Genomic DNA, 1,979 nt, shown 5'->3' on the forward strand with positions numbered 1-1,979 from the left:
ACTGTAACTTTTATTCATGTATTTTATATATTAGCTTGTTTTATGTTTATTATTATTTATTGTTTTTAAATGCCATTTTATAATATGTTTCCGCTGCACTATTTCTTAATGCTCTTAATGTTTTTCATTTTTGTGAAGCACTTTGAATTGACTTGTGTTAAAAAGGCGCTACATAAATAAACCTGCCTGATGTCTCTTTCAGTCTGTTTCTTTTTACTGTAAGGCATATGACAGAGATTCACATTAACATGGTAAAAGGGGAGGTGTTGATTGGGTTAGGCGCAGCAGACTTTGGGAGGACTTTAGCCTCGCCCGACATCTTCAGAGCACCAGTGAGTCGGACCTACCCCACCATAAAACCATAACAAATTCGACAAATATTGTCCTCTACCTTGACGGAGCTGTTGGTGTAAGTGTGGATCATGTTCTCAGCGCCCTGTTTGACTTTGGTCTCCATGGTGAGCTGTTTCTTCAGGGTTCTGACTCGAGTGGCCGCAGGGGAGCTGACGTCCTCCCACTGACAGGAGTCTGCTGATGGGTTGTATTCCTCCTCCAAACAACCTGCATGAAAATAATAATACTAATCTTACGCGAAGGTTAAATGACTTTTTGTGATTTTACCATCTTTAAGTTACTCAGAGGGTGCAGTAATGGTACACTCACACATTCCTGACATGGCACGGGGCTTTTCTGTCAGCACAGCTACCACCTGCCAATCGACCTAGCCAAGTCCAACATTTAGAAAATTCAAAGTGCCCTAAACTAACCAAACCTTTAATTACACATGTATCCATCCTGGATCAAATACAGTGCAAGGTGAGGAATAGGCAGGGGTGAAAAAGTAAGTAGAAGTACCAGAGTGTAGGAATACTCTGTTACAAGTGAAAGTTCTGCATTGCAAATTCTACTCAAGTAAAAGTACACAATTATTGGCATAATAATATACTTTAAAAAACCGAAGTACTCAGTATGCAGATTGGTCCATTTCAGAATAATAGATATGATATGTTTTATAATGATTGATCATGAAAGTGTTCTCAAAGCTGGTAAAGGTGCAGCTAGTTTGAATGACTTTGTATTCTGCAGGGTAGCTTGTGGATTTAATCCAGGTGGAACTAAAGTCTGATTTAACACTTGATTATATTTCACATCATTCATCCACATCTGTAAAGTGTCTAAAGGTATTACATAAATATAGTGAAGTAAAAGTACACAATATAACTTTGAATGGTAGTGGAGTAGAAGTACAAAGAATCAACACATTTCAATACTTAGGTGAAAGGCTTTTAAATATTAAATTTTGATAACACATTGCTGCTGTAACAAAACAATTTCCCAATAAAGTATATTTCTATCTATCTGTCCTAATGCTGTGAACATGCACACTATTCTTAGGCAGTGAGACACACATTGAGTAAACATTGCTTAACACTTAGATAACTAAAATAAGCAGGGATATTATGTGACATCTACACTCTCCACCATGATGTGTTGACTTACCTGTGGGGCTGTCCTTCTCTGTGGCCATGGACCTGGCGTTGAGCTCCTGCAGCTCCAGGTGTAGCCTCTCCAGCTTGCGGTTGGAGGCCTTCAGTTGGCCCTCCACATCGGCGGCGCTCTTGCGGTTGGTGATGGCCCGCCGCAGTCTCTCAGCAGCCTCCTTGATCTTCAACTCCCGCTGGATCTCCTGCCTGAGCAAGGTACGAGCGTCTTCCAAGCGCTGCTGGAACTCTGGGTCCAGAATGTCCGCTTCCTCCAGGCTCTGCAGGGTGCCACTCTGAAACACACAGCACAACTGCTTCAAAATGTCTGCCCGCTGTGTTTTTATTGTGTGTATCCTTATTTATCCACTTTGCTTATAATAAGCTAAATGGATACATACAGTGGGGCAAAAAAGTATTTAGTCAGCCACCAATTGTGCAAGTTCTCCCACTTAAAAAGATGAGAGAGGCCTGTAATTTTCATCCTAGGTATACCTC

General features: G+C 40.9%; 1 protein-coding gene across 1 annotated transcript; it reads right to left on the reverse strand.

Annotated features, from left to right (window-relative positions):
- Nucleotides 1-347: 347 nt before the first annotated feature.
- Nucleotides 348-1,777, reverse strand: LOC104968099 (serine/threonine-protein kinase N2-like; the record flags this gene model as incomplete). The annotated part of the gene is made up of 2 exons (XM_010797661.1): nucleotides 348-561; nucleotides 1,501-1,777. Coding segments are annotated over 2 exons (491 nt in total), but the record flags the coding sequence as incomplete, so codon positions are not given.
- Nucleotides 1,778-1,979: the final 202 nt, after the last annotated feature.

This window comes from Notothenia coriiceps, unplaced genomic scaffold (genome assembly GCF_000735185.1).
Source record: "Notothenia coriiceps isolate Sejong01 unplaced genomic scaffold, NC01 NC01_scaffold00038213, whole genome shotgun sequence".
Lineage (NCBI taxonomy): Eukaryota > Metazoa > Chordata > Actinopteri > Perciformes > Nototheniidae > Notothenia > Notothenia coriiceps.